Source organism: Python bivittatus, unplaced genomic scaffold (assembly GCF_059951505.1).
Source record: "Python bivittatus isolate LINGU-HERP-01145 unplaced genomic scaffold, Pbiv_v1 ctg000190_np1212, whole genome shotgun sequence".
In the NCBI taxonomy this organism is placed as follows: domain Eukaryota; kingdom Metazoa; phylum Chordata; class Lepidosauria; order Squamata; family Pythonidae; genus Python; species Python bivittatus.
In genome coordinates, this window is record NW_028277042.1 from 1,503,030 (window position 1) to 1,518,413 (window position 15,384).

General features: G+C 47.1%; 1 protein-coding gene across 4 annotated transcripts in view; it reads right to left on the minus strand.

Annotated features, from left to right (window-relative positions):
• WDR59 (WD repeat domain 59) overlaps positions 1 to 15,384 on the minus strand; it is a 59,610-nt gene that overhangs the window by 17,973 nt on the left and 26,253 nt on the right. For 3 of the 4 annotated variants that reach the window (XR_015795243.1, XM_088135860.1, XM_007428187.3), the window contains exons 10-18: positions 14,665 to 14,821; positions 12,175 to 12,254; positions 11,031 to 11,163; positions 10,321 to 10,445; positions 9,237 to 9,401; positions 8,919 to 9,014; positions 7,891 to 8,047; positions 2,588 to 2,657; positions 1,549 to 1,702 (exon numbers count right to left, since the gene is read on the minus strand). Coding sequence is in view for 3 of the 4 variants with exons in the window: in XM_088135860.1 (XP_087991986.1) it covers positions 1,549 to 1,702; positions 2,588 to 2,657; positions 7,891 to 8,047; positions 8,919 to 9,014; positions 9,237 to 9,401; positions 10,321 to 10,445; positions 11,031 to 11,163; positions 12,175 to 12,254; positions 14,665 to 14,821 (1,137 nt within the window). In the remaining variant the exon portion in view is untranslated. The remainder of the gene's footprint in view (positions 1 to 1,548; positions 1,703 to 2,587; positions 2,658 to 7,890; positions 8,048 to 8,918; positions 9,015 to 9,236; positions 9,402 to 10,320; positions 10,446 to 11,030; positions 11,164 to 12,174; positions 12,255 to 14,664; positions 14,822 to 15,384) is intronic. The other variant, XM_088135862.1, reaches the window with a different exon arrangement.

Sequence of the window (15,384 nt, forward strand, 5' to 3'; positions counted from 1 at the left end):
AGCCATCTCTCCAAAGGATCTTAGAAGGTGGAACCAGTCAAAAGCAAGCAAAAGTGTATTTCAAAGCCATTTTATGGGCTTCAGGGAACATAATAAATGATTAGCACCTGCCTAAGGACAAGCTACTAAGTCTCAGTAGGCTGGTTAATTGAGGATCTTAAGTTCATACGGGTGGAGCTGCAGGTGATCCTCAATTCCTGCAATCCCCTGTACTTTATTACTTCCTAGGGCATGTTTCTGAGTTCTCCAGCAGACGGCTGCATGGCAGGATACAGGCTGTACTGCTTAGAACGTGGAGCTGAAGGGTTCCTTCAGCATCCAACAGTTGCTCAACACAGAGTGCACTGACTGCACACGTACAGTAAGCTGTCAGTGCAGCATCACAAATACTGCTTTCCCCTAAGCATTTCCCTCACAGAAGGTGGGATTTTTGCACTGCATCACAGACCTGGTCAAAGCTGCTGCTCTTTAGCCACCTTTAGCCACCTTCAACGTGGCCTTACATTATCAGCTAAAGCTAGTCCCAAGTCACAGTTCTCAAAAGAGACTTCTGCACTCTCTCTTGGCCTCATTTGTATTAGAACAGCTCGCCTTCAAGACTTCTGGGGGAAAATGGTGGATTGAATATGGTGCCATTTCTTTATGGAGCTGATGCCCACGGCAATCAGAGGTTGGTTCAGCTCTTCAGAATCTCCTCCAGATAAAAGAGATGACAGGATCACCCACAGGCATTCCTTACAGAGGCTCGCTCGCTGTGAAGAGATTGCAATCAAGATTGTTTTTTTAGGCCACAAGAGATGACAGGACTCTCCTCTCTGCCGTATCCCAAAGGTACTGTTAAAGAAGGACCTCACAGCTCTTAAGATGAGACTACAGCTTTCTTGCCATTGATGGAATGTTTGCCCCAGGCATGACCTTCAGAGATGTCCAGGACAGACATTTTTGTCTGAATGTTTGCCCTAAATAACTGCCCCAGGATACCTACAGCATACTGACAGCAAATGGAGCTATTCAGTCTAAGAAGTCAAAAGGTGCAGCTTTCTACATTCAAGAAAGTAGAAGAAAATCAGTATTACAGCCTTTGCAACTGAGATGGTCTGCAGTTGTCTATAGTCCAAAATGGAAGGAGCTCTCCAGCCAGTAGCTTCCTGTGTCTCCAACTGGGTTCCAGCATAACCAATGCCGAGAAGCCTGCCATGCATGTACCCCCCCCCCAAAATCCATAGTTAACAGGGATCACTATAGAAATGCTGGCGCTGTCCCCTTGCAAAAACATGGACAAGTCCTCAAATACACATAATTTCCCCAGCAAATAAAAGCCTAACAATGGAGTCCAATAAGGAAGCAGCCACTGCAATCAAGAGCACTCCAAGGGAGAACCAGTAGCCTCTGACTGATCAGCACAGCTTACTGGAGAAGTATCCTTCAGGATTACTGGGGAAGCAGCTGGCCACTCCTCAGAGAGCTGCCAAAAGATTATTGATTCCAACAGGCTTTGCCAAACCAGCTAAAGCATGGGCCAAGACATTCCACTAGCCATGGGCTTACCCTCTCCTTGTAGTAGAAGGAACTGATGGAGACCTGCTCCTTTTCACTACGCGTGGGACTCCCACCATACAACCGCAGGTTGCCAGGGCTCTCTGTACGGATCTTCATGGGAGTGATGAGGCCACTGTGGTAGGCCGAGAGGGCCGACAAGGATCTGAATGGAGGGAAAGATGTTCCTGTCATTCTCAGGCCAGATGCACCTGGTTTGGAGCAAAGAGCCTTGAAGCATTTTGCATGCAGAGAATGCTGCAAACATTCAGACATGAATGTCTGCCCAGAGTATTACCTTCCCTTTATAGTCTATTCCAGCCTTTCCCAAACTGAGGTCCTCCACGTGGATTGGAGATGGTTTCAAAATATGCTAAGAGCTGTGATGGCCAGAAGATATTGTACCACCAAATCCACCAGCACAATGTTCTCTTATGTGGTCATTCTCAGTGAAGACCTGCCCATTACCTGTGTCACTGTCTTTATAGTTTTTGGTGCAGGAAAAATTTCTTTGCAAAGGGGAGGAAAATTCTTTAGAGAATGTGGTGGTTTTCCACTGCCACGTCAAGTTTCCCAAGGCTCCTTTTGCAATGGCAGTCTTAGAGGCCATGGCAACTGATTGTGAAGGGCAATCGCTTAATAGGTTGAATATTCGGTATTAATGGGATGAAGTTTAACTTGGTTATTTTATCCTGCTCTGTGTAAAAGCTTATGACTGCAAATCAAACAACCTGGATTTCCCACATTCTCAGAGAGAATTTTGACAGAATTATTAACAGATGTGTCAATAAACTCAGATACTGTGGGAGGAGAGCTGGGTTAGTCTGTGGTGGTAAAAAACCAGAAGAAATCTGGTTGCATCTTTTCCAACGAGCCAATTTAATTAAAAGGCGTAAGATTTCGTGAGCTGCAGCTCATGAAAGGTTATGTCTTTTAATTAAATTGGTTCATCGGAAAAGATGCAACCAGACTCCTTCAATGAACTCAGTTCTGTTTTCTTACTGCTGGGAAGGTCGGTGAAGGCCACTGCTTGCTAATGCTTTATGCTTACCGGGGTGTTGGTTCAGTAGGTGAGACCGTGCGGTGCATTGTCATCGGTCTGGTGAAGTATACCAGGTACCCTGAAATGATTAAGAAACCTAGACTGGAAAAGTGATCCTCTAATGGAAAGATGGACTCAACAGCCATTACTACATGAGCACCTATGAGAAAACGGCATCATTTAAAAGTCACATGGAGAAGTGACTTTTGCAGGGACCCAATATCTTGGGTGGCTAACAAGTATGGGTCCAGGAGTGTGCAACCTTCAGATCTGAAGTGGGCAAAGGGGCTTTGGATCCAGCAGGGGAACCCATGTTTAATCTATCTGCAGCTCCTCCAAGGAGCTACGTCTTTTGCTTGACTCACAGGATGGGGTATTCTGTATTTTCCTGAGCAATGGGGCTATGGTGGGAACTCAGAAAAAGGAGAAGGAAACACCAACAGATACAATGAAGATGCCCAAAGCAGTCTGGGAGAGCTTTTGCCTGCCTCAGGTCTGAATCCTACACACCTTGACTCCAGACCTAGATAAAATTCTCAGCATCCTGCAAATCACAGCATTCAGATTTATTTGAAGCAGTATGTTTTTTAACTCATACACCTATAAGGACTGGTGGAATTCCACAAAAGCAACTAACTTCTGCAATAATCAGATGTACAGATATTATTTAGGGAATCATAAAAAAACAATTCAAATAGCAAAACCTTTTCCATATTCCTGTTTCCTCATAAACATGCTCTCTGAACACAGGAAGCCTGCATATCGCAGCTTGGTTTTGGTGTTCATAAAGAGGATGCATCTCAAGCTGCAGCAGCATTGCTTATGGGCAGCTAGCTGCATTCATAACCGCCCTCCTTTCCAAGAAATTTGCTATGTCTGATCTTTTAATACTTTTGAAAAAATCAGAGCTAAGAACTTTCCCATTATTTCATATGCATTTTTCTAGCAGCAGGTAAATCAGGGAGATATCTAATCTTGCAACTGAAAGCTGTGTAACTAAAATATGAGGCATGTATGCAAAATTACAGACTTGAGATAAAATGGACCAATTATGACTTTAAGGCAAGATTCTGGATGCCCAGAATCTGTACGATTCATTTATTATTTTAAAGGATCCAGGCTTGCTCATCAACAGTAGAAAGAGGCATCAACCCCTGGTCATCTAGTATCTTCAAACATAAGCAGGGTTGGAAAAGGCCTGTGTGATCTGAGAATTCCAGGATTGTTGCCAGACCAGGCTGAAACACATTCCAGAAAAAGGTGCTGGCAAAATGCTTCTGAATTGTTGCCAAGAAAATTACAGGTAGTCCTTGAGTTATGGCCATTCCTTCAAAGTTACAACAGTGCTGAATGAAGGGACTTACAAACAGTCCTCAAAGTTCTGGCCGTTGCAGCACCCCCAGAGTCTAGGGAACAGAATTTGGATGCCTGGCTGCCAGCTCACACTTATGACCAGTTGCAGCATCCCGCAGTCACATGATCACCATTTGCACCCTTCCCTGCTGGCTTCCCCCAAGCAAAGTCAATGGGAAGCCAGCAAGGAAGGTCGCAAGTCACTGGGTTAAGAAGAAAGAACCTGCCTTTCTTTGCTCACATGCACCATGCCCTTCTTCCCCCCTTTGCTCGCACACACCTTGTGCCCTCTTTCCTCAGCCTCTCTGCACTCACGCACATACCCTGCACCCTCTTTCCATGGCCTCTGCGCGATCCCATACATGTACATACTCTGCACCCTCTTTCCCCAGCCTGAGATCACATGCACCCCTCACCCTCATTCTCCAGCCTTTCTGAGCTCGCGATGCATTGAGCACTCCCCCAACTTGTACGCAGCCTTCACTGGGCCTCCCAGGGCCTCCCCCACACTCCTTACCTGGGTCTCCCTCTACTTCCCACTTAAAGACCTACATGAGAGTCTGGGGCAGGGGTGGAGGTGTGGCAACTATCATCCGGGAATCTCTTACAGCTTTCAAGGGTGCTGCACCACAGGTCACGGGATGTGAGACTCTGTTCATCAAATTGGGCTCTAAGGATCAGTTGGGATTGCTGCTGTTGTACTGGCCTCCCTGCTGCACAGCAACTCCCCTGCCTGAGCTCCTTGACGCCATTTCTGGGTTGGTAGTGGAGTTCCCCAGGCTTATGGTCTTGGGGGACTTCAATTTGCATTCTCTAGGGATGGGGTCTGAGGGGGCTCGGGAGTTCATGGCCACCATGATGGCCATGGGCCTATCCCAAATCATCCAGAGCCCAACACAGAACAGTGGTCATACACCAGATCTGGTGTTCCTGCTGGAGCAGCAGCTATGTGATCTGAAATTGGGGGAGCTTTTGGTGTTCCCCTTGTCGTGGTTAGATCACGCCCTGGTCACAACGGGATTCCCTAGCACCACTATCCACTGCAGGGAGGCTGGACCTGTTAGATTGGTCTGCCCCTGGTGACTAATGCACCCAGATGGGTTCCAGAGGGAGCTGGGGGTTGTTCCTGTTGGCCTGCTGCATGGTCCATCTGAAGCCTTGGGAGCTGCTTGGAATAAAGGGGCAGCTGAGGCTTTGGATCGGATCGCGCCCATGCGACCTCTCAGGGTTCCCAGCACTCTCCGTGGTTTATGGAAGAGCCAAGGGAGAGGAAGCGAGAGAAGACACGTCTAGAGCATCGCTGGTGCTTGATGAGGGACAAACTTGACCGAACACGGGTTAGAGCGGCTATTCATGCCTACTTAGTGGCGATAAGGGCAGCGAAGCATCATTACTCTTCCGCTCTTATTGAGTCTGCAGATAGCCGCCCCACAACCCTGTTTTGGGTGACATGAGGCTTCCTGGGTAAGGATGGCTCAGAGAACCTTCTGTAGGGACATGCAGAGGAATTTTCTCGGCATCTGTCGGATAAAATCGCTCGGATTCATTCTCAGTTGGATGCTGGTTTTATTGCAGGTCCAGTGGGGGTATCTAGGGAAGAGTCTTGCCCTCTTATCTGGGAACAGTTTGAACCTGTTGGACCTGAGGAAGTGGACAGGGTCCTTGGGGCTGTGAGTGCAGCCATCTGCTCTTTAGATCCATGCCCCTCCTGGCTTGTGAAAGCAGCACGGGGGGTGTCATGCAAGTGGGTTCTAGCGATGGGTAATGCATCTTTGAGTGAGGGGGTTGTTCCCTCACCTCTTAAGGAGGTCTTGGTTCGTCCCCTCCTCGAGAGGCCATCACTAGACCCCACTATACTGGACAATTTTTGTCCAGTATCTAACCTCTCTTTGGGGAAGGTGATTGAGAAGGTGGTTGCACAACAGCTTCAGAAGACCTTGGATGAAGTGGATTATCTGGATCCCTTTCAGGCCTGGGTGCTGTTTCAGGCAGAAACAGCATTGGTTGCGCTTTTGGATGATCTCTGGTGAGGGCAGGATGGAAGTTGTGCGTCCATCCTTGCCCTACTTGACCTCTCTGCAGCTTTCAATACCATCGACCATGGTATCCTTCTGGATCGGTTCAGGGGATTGGGGGTGGGCAGCACTGTGTTGTGTTGGTTCACCTCCTTCCTCCAGGCCGATTCCATTGGTGGTGGTTGGGGAAGAGAGATCCTGCCCTCAGCCCCTGTTATGCAGGGTGCCACAGGGTTCGGTGCTCTCCCCCGTGCATTTAACATCTACATGAGGCCGCTGGGTGAGCGCATCTGTCGCCTTGGGGTGAGGTATCATCAGTACGCTCATGATACCTGTCAGGTTCAGCCCAAAGAACTCCAAGAGACAATGCAAATACAGTTCTGTTGCGTTTATTAGCTTCCACCTCAAGACAGAATCTCACCAGACTGAACCCAAGTTCCCAAGCCAGCCAGCCAGCCAGCCAGAACACCATGAATTCCTTAGGGAGGTGCCAGCCTCACCTTCTTGAACTTCCCACGTTCTGTTGGGGGCTAAGAACACGCTTATCTCCCTGAGCATGGCCTTCATAAGTCCATTCCATCACAATACCCAATTATACATCTCTGCCCCTGGCAAATTAAGCAATGCTGTGAATGTCTTATCCTGGTGCCTGGAGGCTGTGAGGGTCTGGATGGGGAACAACAGGCTTCAACTGCACCCTGGCAAGACTGAGTGGCTGTGGGTTCTGGGGCCTTCTGGTGCCAGAGTTATGCCATCTTTGGTAGTGAATGGTGTTGCACTGCCCCAGACAGACCCTGTGCGCAATATGGGGGTCCTCCTGGACTCACGACTCCTGCTCAAAGAGCAGGTGGCAGCTGTGGCTAGGACGGCCTTTGTACAGCTTCGTGTTGTGCGCCAGTTGCACCCATTCCTAGATCAGAGGGACCTAATCACTGTCACTCATGCCCTGGTCACCTCCTGTTTGGATTCTGTAATTCGCTCTACATGGGGCTGCCCTTGAAGAGTATCCGGAAGCTTCAGCTGGTGCAAAATGCAGTGGCGTGGGCAGTTATGTGTGCCCCTAGAGTGGTACACATTACACCTCTGCTTTGCGAGCTGCACTGGTTGCCAGTTTGCTTCTGGGTTCAATTCAAGGTGCTGGTTTTGACCTTTAAAGCCCTTCATGGCATGGGGCCGGGTTACCTGAGGGACCGCCTCTCCCCAATTATGTCTGCCTGTTCCATCAGATCTGGCAGAGAAGGCATGCTGCAGATCCCATCTGCTGGAGAATTACATTTGGCGGTTCCCAGGAGGTGGGCCTTCTCTGCTGTGGGGCCCGCCCTGTGGAATCTTCTCCCCCCAGAAGTGCAATTAGCTCCATCCCTCTTAACATTCCATAAGTCCCTCAAGACCTGGTTATGTGATCAGGGGACCGGGGAGATTTTACGATGGCTCCCTTATTAATTTTATCCCCTCCTGTTTTGTGTGTTTTTACAGTTTTTTATATGTAATTGTTTTATGTATTTATTTTTTAATTGTTGTACCTTGTGTGAGATGGGAGGCTATATAAATATGATAAATAAATAAATAGATTGTTTTGGGTTACCACAACAACCGGGACTGCCTGGATTGCTGTTGCTAAGCGATACAGCCGCATGACTTCATGCTCTACGACCGCATCACTTAGTGACGACAATCACAGTCACAATTGCCATCGTAACTCGAGGACTACCTATACAAGATGCAATAATCAGGAGTTCAGGTTGATGCAGAACGTCTTTACCTTGTGCAAAAAGGCAGGTTTCTGACTTCCTAAAGTTGTAGTATTACCGCAATAGCTTGCTGCACAGAAGGTGTAACAAACAAGTGACAAACGCCTCCCTCTTTTTGATGGCACAGATGAGACAGGATTTCCAGCCACTGTTCTCCTCTTCTCCAGCTTCCTAGAGTTAAAATTCAACCCACCTGCCCCACAGAACCTCGCTCCAGAGGTACGTGGAAATGGGATATTGGAATCCTGATAGGAGCCGTAGGCATTCGAGACCCTCGGAAAGGTTGGCAAAGGTGGCGTTACGGAATTTGGGAGTGCGTAGGGGTCACTGGAGGAGCTATCCTCTTGGTTCTGAAAGACATGGAATTCAGACACTCAGGGTATTTTTTCCCTAGTTAACAGCAACCATTTCTCACAAAGGCCTCCCTGGGCATCAAGCAAGGCTTTAAACCAGAAATGGGCAGCTTGTGGGTTATATATGACTCCCTAGCTCCATCTTTGCACCTCCAAGCTACAGAACTGCATTGCCAACATTGATGTCAAATGGTGAGTGTGAGTGGCACTTCCCCCCCACCTCCAAAGGCCATTTAAAGTTTAAAATAAGAGTGTCAAGCCTCTGTGAGGCTTAACACATTTATTTTGGGCACCCAGAAATGTTTCCCGCTCCCACCAAAGATATAGCCCATCACAAGCTTAAGCACATCCCCCTGCAGCCTTCAGGAGCTAAGAAAAGAAAAATGCAACTCTGTCAGGAAAGAAATTGCCTGACTTCCCTTTGCACTTAAGAAGCAGAAACAAAGTTAATGTTTCTTCTACTAGGAAAAAGCCAGATCACAGTCAATCAGTAAATCCGAAGTTCTCCAGGTGATTATATAGAGATGTCAGCCCTTTAAGGTAGGACGGGTCAAAAAATCACAGGGATTCCAGGAAGGCAACTTGATTTCTGTAAGGCACTTGGCCACTTTAAGATGAGTGGACTTCAACTCCCATGCTGGCTGGGGAATTCTGGGAGTTGAAGTTCACTCATCTTAAAGTGGCCAAGTTTAGACAACACTGCTGTAAGGTCTATTAATAGAACCTTGAAAGCCTGTCCAGAACCTTCCCTGCCCTTTTAAGAACCACAAGGTCCTTAATGCTTTCCACTTGTCTAGGGCCAGAGCTAAATTCTCTAGTGATGGCAATCATATTAATATCTGGGGCAAAATGGGCACATATTTCCTACCACAACAGACTCCAGGCAGGAGACCAGCTGGCGTAGACATGGCTCTAGGCAGCACTGATTGCGTTTCACTTTCTGCATGGAGGTATCCTTCAAGATCTGCAAGAAATCCCAGATGTGGATTGAGTCATTACCAAACCTACGCTGCAATTCAAAGCTCTGAAACTGGCAAGTCACTCCCAAAGCACAGATTCCACAAGGCAGACAACTCAGATCTCTTCTTTCTTTTCCTGTTAAGAATGAGACCCTCACCCCTGGCAGAAGGCCCCAGTCTCCTGCTAACACTCCTCTCTCAGGAAAGCGATTTAGGCACAGACATACCTTCAACAGCTTGGCCTTCATGGTGGAAGGAATGGTGGTCTGGTTGACAAACTGGAAAGAGGGGGCAGCATTGTTAGGATACTGTGCAGGGAACATCACCAACATCTTCACCCTATGGTTGCTGCAGTGCACCGAGACCGTGCAGCTCCGATTGACAGCATCCATCTGCCAGAGCCAAGCATGCGAGAAATGTTATGCGAGTGTCATCTGGTTCTACACTGCCTTCTGCTGGCATTTCCTTCAAGGATCAGTGGCTGAAGAGGAGACCAAAGCTGCAAACTGATCCCATACAGCAGTTCAACAAAAGTTAAGGAGATTAGGTGTTTTCTGGAAAGATGAAGTCAAACACGCATTTATGCCTTTGAGAAAGAAAAACACCTTTTTGCATGGTGCGTTGGGCTGTTTGGGGGAACCATTTTTAGCAACCATAAAAGAAACACATTCCCTACCATGGCTCCAAAAGGAGAAGTGCTACAAACAGATGTGGCTAAGACCAAAAGTCCAGGCTGATGGCCACAACAACTTCTCCCCTTGCATCTCCAATCATACAGACTGGGGTCTGCCCAAAGCAAAAAGGCTGTCTTCCTCTATTCAGATGAACTATTTTGGACAGGCCCTGGCCTAACTGAAACGGAACCCAGATTGTTTAGGTTGAATCCAGATTTTGGCCAAGGAAAATCCAGAGAAGTCTTAGGGGGCAAGTAGGGCAATTCGGGGGTCCTGCTGCCATGTACCCACCCAAAGATCCACCAGGTGCTGCCAAGCCTTGCTTTCCTCCCATTTCCCACCACAGAAGATCTCTGCCAGAGCATATGTACTCCAAATTAGTACAAGAACTAAAAAGTGCCCTCCAGATCCATGCACAGTGAAAGCACATAGGCTTCAATCTATGCACAGGCACCCAATACTGCCTGATCAGTGCATGGAATATGTTTGCACATCCATACCAAGGGTGGCCTGAGGACAGCCACGGTGAAAGAAAAACAGGAAAGATGGGATAGAAGGCAAGTGATCCCCAGAAATTAGCAGGCAATTCCAAACTCTTGCGTTCTATCTGGTGACCAGACAAAAGGTGTTTTCTCACCTCCATATTTACATTGCGGATTTGAACGTTGATCAGAGAGAACTCCTGCTGTAAGGTTTGAGGCAGCCCCAGCTGGTCTAGCTTCTTTCCCACCAGGAAGCCTTTCTGTGAATCTTCTTTTAAAACTGTAAGGGAGAGATGAGAATCCTTGGACAGGGCAGGAGCGCTCTGGGCACAGAAGGTGGCATAAAAGTTGGGGGGGAGAAAGGAGCGAAAGTGAAATGGGATGTGGGACTGACTGTTCAGGGGTGTGCCCAGGATCTGCAAAACACAGCAGAGGGGAAGGAAACATACCAGATGGATGGAACTGGCTTCTTCCCAGATTGTGAAGGAATCATATTAGGCTCAGCAGGGAGTAGCGCCAGGCTGACCTCACTTGGGCTCAGAAGCTAAGCAGGGGTTAATAACTTTGCTAGGGGACTATCAGGGAAGTTAGTAGGCTAACCCAGGAAGTTAAAAACAACAACAACCCTGAAGGAAAGCAACAAGAAGCCACTTTCATGATGCTACTGCCAGGAAAATCACATGGGCATATCCCAGAGTCAAACATAACTCGAATGTGTCTTCACGTTTTAGTCTTAGGCAGAGATGGTGCAATCAAAGTTCCACCTGTTTTCTAATGTGCGATGCATGTGGGGTCCAAGGGTTTCCCATCCCCAACCCAAAATGAATTAATCGTTTTGCCAGCCCCCCAGCATGCTAAGACTCACCTTCCTCCTCTCCATGGGTGAAGTTCTGCTGGGGCTCAGTATCTTGGACTGGCAGGGCCTTCTCTGCCTCTGGCAGGAGGGAAATCCCATCGATCAGCTCCTCCACCCCCTCCAAGAGGTCACTGGAGCATAACTGGAACAAGAGGCAGTAAATGTAGTGCAGCCAAGCCAAGTCAAAGTTAGGAAAACTGTGTGTGTGTGTGTGTGTGAGAGAGGGAGAGAAGGAGGGAGGGAGGGGCAAACGGCACGACCCAGCTAAGGAGCCAGGAAGAAAAGACAGATCCTGCGGATCCTAGTACTATACTGTCAGCCCTTTGAGTTGATCCAGACCAGGAAACAGACTCTACAAGACTACAACTATGTTTTAAGACAGGCTGTATTAACAGGATCTTGCAAGTCTGATTGTGCTTTTCTTCCCCTCCCTCATATACCCCACTGAGTCAGGGAGGAGCCAGCCTGAGCCTCTTCCTAATACTACCTCCTTTCCCAGGCCTCAAGGCATGCTTCAGCCCTTTTCGTTTCCGTGAATATTTTCTGAATATTTCCCCCAAGGTCATCTCCACGGCTGCCTATATATACTGCTCTACTGATGTGAAACTGCATCCACCTCTTTGTCAGCTGATTAATGGCTCTGCAGCATCACAATACTTGTCCAGAGGTATTCAAGGTTCTATTTGTTGGCCTTCTCCTTCCTTACTCACCAGTCTTTCTGGCACAAGGCACACTTCCCCAACGTTCTCAAAAACTCCATGCTAACTCTCGCCATCACTTCTCCTCTTCTCTGTGACCAGGCCCACAAAGTCAATACACATTACAGAGGGTGATAAGGACGTTGCCCAAGAACTCTATGCAACAGTCTTCCATGGATACATCTCTTCCATGCTCTTCTAGAATTATTGGGTTTTCCACTACAAAGAGTTGATCCAGATTACCTTCCCCAGTTACTTGATTTGTGACACTGAATCCGCCATAAATCAATTGCAGGAAAACACATTTATAGAAATGCATAAGAAACCCCAAAGAAGGTAGCACGCCGGACTCACAGTGGAAGAGGAGCCCAGGGGGCTGAATGGACAGGGCAAATTGTGGGACCTTACATTTTCAAGCAGGGCCCAGGAAAGAATTCTCGATGCCTAGGACCTACCCGCTGTAGTTGACAATCGACTCGCCACATCCGAAGGGTCTGATCTCGAGACCAGGTGACCAGCTGATAGTCCTTTGACCCTTAGGAGGAGAGGAAATGCCAGTCAGATTTATACCCTACTTAAGCCTGGTTAAGCCAGTCACTCTCAGCCCTGGGAAGAAGGCAAGGGCCAACCACTTCTGAAATCTTGCCAAGAAAATTGTAGGGACTAGTCCAGTCCCTGGACTAATGCAAGTCAGAATCTATAAAAATGAACCAGGAAAGACTGGACAACATATTCATGTATTTCGCGTTGCACAGACCTCCCACCTTTATTCTAGGAGCTCAAGGAAGCCCTTAGGAAGGGCCTCTCAATTTGCCACAACACCCCTCTGAGGCAGGTTGGACTGAGAAAAAATTATCAGCCCAAAGGTGACCCTGATGTGCTCTTGGGTTGAGTGGGGATAAATCCAGGTTGCCCAAATTCCAGTCTAACCATTCTAACTAGTGGAGGTTGCATTTTATTCCCATTTGCATTTTTGCCTCATGGAAGGGTATCCCAGTACAAGCTCCCAAAGCAGAACTAGACCCGAGAAGGGGAAAACCGTATATATTCATTTTCAATCGTAATGATGCATTTGGCTTCACAGTGTCAATCTGGGACTCATTACTTCTTTGGGCCACCACAGGTACCATGTGAATCAGGCAGGACTGAATTTAAGGAGCCTAGTCTTTGGGGTTACGTTTTCTACTCTGACTTCATTAGGAGAAGCTTGGAAGACCATAAGGAGACTATGAAGTCAGGCTGAAGGACCTGGGGATGTTCAATCTGGAAAAAAGGAGATTGAAGGGAGACACGATAGCCATGCTCAGGTATATAAAAGGAAACTACAAGGAAGAGGGTCAAGAATTATTTTCAGAGGCCACACAAACTAGGGCTAGAAATAACAAGTTTACGTTGCTACTTTTTTTTTTTTTTTGGTGCCTTCAAGTCAAGTTTCTGACTCCTGGCGACTGCCTGGACTAGTCCCTACAATTTTCTTGGCAGGATTTCAGAAGTGGTTGGCCCTTGCCTTCTTCCCAGGGCTGAGAGTGACTGGCCCAAGGTCACCCGGCTGGCTTCGTGCCTAAGGCAGGAGTAGAACAGTCTCTGGGTTTCTAGCCTGATGCCTTAACCCAATGTTTCTCAACCTTGGCAGCTTTAAGCTGGCTGGGGAATTCTGGGAGTTGAAGTCCACACGGCTTAAAGGTGCCAAGGCTGAAAAACACTGCCTTAACCACTACACCAAATTGGCTCTTTGCTGCTATCTAGATTTCATTTAAATATAAGGAAAAACTTCCTGACAATCACTTCTATCCAACAGGGGAACAGTGTCCCTACAAAGGTTGTAGCTTCTCCATCTCTGGAGGTTTTTAAGAAGAGGCTGGACAGCCACCTCTTAAGGTTGGTTAAATTGGTTTTCCTCCACAATTCTAGGATTTGATGGTAATTAAAGAGCTTCCTGGTGGCTTTAAGGAACTGTATTCAAGTTTTTTTTACTGGTGACAAAAATCCTAAAGTTAACTACAGTATCCCATGGGAGAATCTTGCTATATTGCAAGAGGGATTCACCATGGGACAGAATGCCTACCTGTAGCCACTGGTAATTTTATTTAAGAATGAAGACTGGTTAAATGTTTTTAGGTTTTATTATAATGGATCTCTGGCCAATGACCATAATAAAGATTTATAGTAAAAGGTTCAACTGCAGACTACCCATAAAAGTCTGTGGGTAAACTAACCAATGAAAATCAATAATTTATTTAGCAGTTGAGCACTCAAGAGATTCTCACAAGATCAGCCTGCCTTGCACATGTTAAAAGCAAAAACCCTACAGCTTTTCTCAGCATCTCTATGTGTCACATATGCCTGGCAAACGGGCGCTACTAGGCTTAAGAACCTGAGCAGCTGCTGCTTACAGATTCTCAGCTCAGAATTTCAGACAGAGAAACCCTCAGAACAGACTAGGAGCGTCTTTATCAGCTGGTGATATAGGAATGTGCGAAAAAGAAACTGCCTATAATCTTGGCACGCAGAATTATTTTATTATGTAGGGTCTATTAGCTAGTTTCTGGGAATGTTTTGTGAAGATTACAGACACATTATGCCTTTAGAATACGGTCTCAGGCTTTCTGTAGAGTTGGAATTTCCAAACTGTACCAAGAGAGCTATGGATAATTTAGCTAAAAGCCCAATTCTGTGCATGTTTAGTCAGAAAAATGCTCCAATGCATCTAAAAGGGGTTATCCTAAGGGAAATGCACAATGACATCACTCAGCAAATGGTATCACTTGGTACAAATGACATGAACATACAAGAGACTGATATACATTTCAATTCCTCATTCAGATTATTTCAGATGCAACAGATCTGCCCGCTATCTCAGGGGGCATGTGGCATCTGTTTAACTGAGTTAGTTCTCTGTTCAGGTAAAAAGGAAAAAAGATAGCCCGCCATCCCCAATCACACACCTTCCTTCTGTTTCCGCCACTGGAATTCTAGCACGACGTCATCATGTCCTACAAAGGTGTGAACTGGTGTGTTGAGATCAAAGACGTCCCAAAGAAGGAGACTGTTCTCTCTTCGGAGTTGGGGCACCATCACTGTCACCAGCCCATTGCTAAAAGGCTAGAAAAGGGAAAGAAGGAAAGTTAGTGGCTCACCCCCATTTCACTTTTCAACACGAAGAAGAGACACAGTCCCAAAAGACAACACAGCTGTATTTACGGTCTCCTCTGCCCAGCATTACCAGCTTATCCTAGCCAAGAAACAGGGGAAGCGACCACTCTGCCAATCAGATGTTTGGGTTTGTCTAGCTTGGCACTATCTACGCAAGGCTTCAACATGGTATCCCCTAGGCATGGACTGCAACTTTCTTCTCCAGGACAACCAAGCACGATAGGAATTGCAGTTAAACACAGGTATTGGAGTTACATCAACTGACAATAGGTTTCGGGCCAAACTGTGTCTTTCCCAATCTTGCTGGGAGAATCAACCTCAAATGTTGGGTATGAGAAGGATCTGTATGTATGTGTGTGCTCTACTGTGAGCTACCATCCCTCCCCCAGGCAAGGGGTAGGCAATGGTGACTCAGAGGCCATCTGTGGTCATAAGCCATTTTTTGCAGCTCCCAGAGCACTCCCCAGATCACACCATCAAAATTCAGTAGAAACCACCAAAAAGTAACTCTA